The sequence below is a fragment of the Plasmodium vivax genome, genomic scaffold (genome assembly GCF_000002415.2).
Source record: "Plasmodium vivax scf_7182 genomic scaffold, whole genome shotgun sequence".
In the NCBI taxonomy this organism is placed as follows: Eukaryota; Apicomplexa; class Aconoidasida; order Haemosporida; family Plasmodiidae; genus Plasmodium; species Plasmodium vivax.
This window is the reverse complement of record NW_001849937.1, coordinates 1-955: the sequence shown is the minus strand read 5'-3', so window position 1 is coordinate 955 and position 955 is coordinate 1. Positions and strand designations below refer to the sequence as shown.

General features: G+C 43.7%; 1 protein-coding gene across 1 annotated transcript; it reads right to left on the bottom strand.

Moving 5' to 3' along the window:
• On the bottom strand, positions 1-894 carry PVX_246295 (uncharacterized protein; the record flags this gene model as incomplete). The annotated part of the gene is made up of 1 exon (XM_001612301.1): positions 1-894. A coding segment is annotated over one exon (894 nt), but the record flags the coding sequence as incomplete, so codon positions are not given.
• Between the last annotated feature and the right edge of the window lie 61 nt (positions 895-955).

Below are 955 nucleotides of genomic sequence, written 5' to 3'. Positions count from 1 at the left end.
GAGAGGGTTAGGGATAGGCTTACCTTCGAACCGCGGGCCCTCTAGACTCGAGCGGCCGCCACTGTGCTGGATATCTGCAGAATTGTCTTGACCCTTACCCCACGCTGTGATGCGCTTACCGTAGTAGCCACAAGCCACAAGCGTGCTGTTGTAGTGATATTTGGAAACGTTTCCTGGGCAGTTATACGTGTAAGTAATAAAGGGGTATGTTCTGTTGGTGGAGTAGATCCTCAAATTGCCATCATCTTCACTGGAGCAAAAGAAGTAGCCTAAGAAGGCCGTGTCGAGAGACCATATAGGTGTGTGCCCACCCACATACTTGACATAATTTTTATTACTTACAGTGCTGTAGAGATATACATCCCCATTAACATTTCCCGATAGTAATATTTTATTCGATTCACCAAAACGTAGGCTCGTAACGTTATGAATATTTCCATACAATTTGCAAATTCCATCATTTTCTTCATCATAATCTAAGTCTATGGACGTGGCATTATTTTCTTCTAAATGATAATGTCTCCTTTTCATCGTATCGTTTATGTCCCCTTTATTAATCTTTTCCATTTCTTTTTTTTTTTTTCTTATTTTGTTCGCTTGGGACTGTTTGATGTTCCACAACTTGATTATGTTATTCGAATGCGCCGTGGCGACAAAGGATCCATCAAGGCCTGAAATTTCCGCACACGTCATGTCGCTGCAATTGTTCAGGCAGTAGTACAGCATGCTGGGCATTCTGTTTTTCGTCACCCTTAGTCGGTTCTTCTTCTGCAATTTCAAAATATGCTTGTAGTAGTAAAAGGCGTCACTGCTTTCGTTGGGCACGTAGTGGTTTTCCTCCTTTTCGCATCCGGGTTTGTTGCTTTCGTCCTGCGGTTTGGAAGCGATTAGCATGGTGAAGGGTACTGGATCCGAGCTCGGTACCAAGCTTAACTAGCCAGCTTGGGTCTCCCTA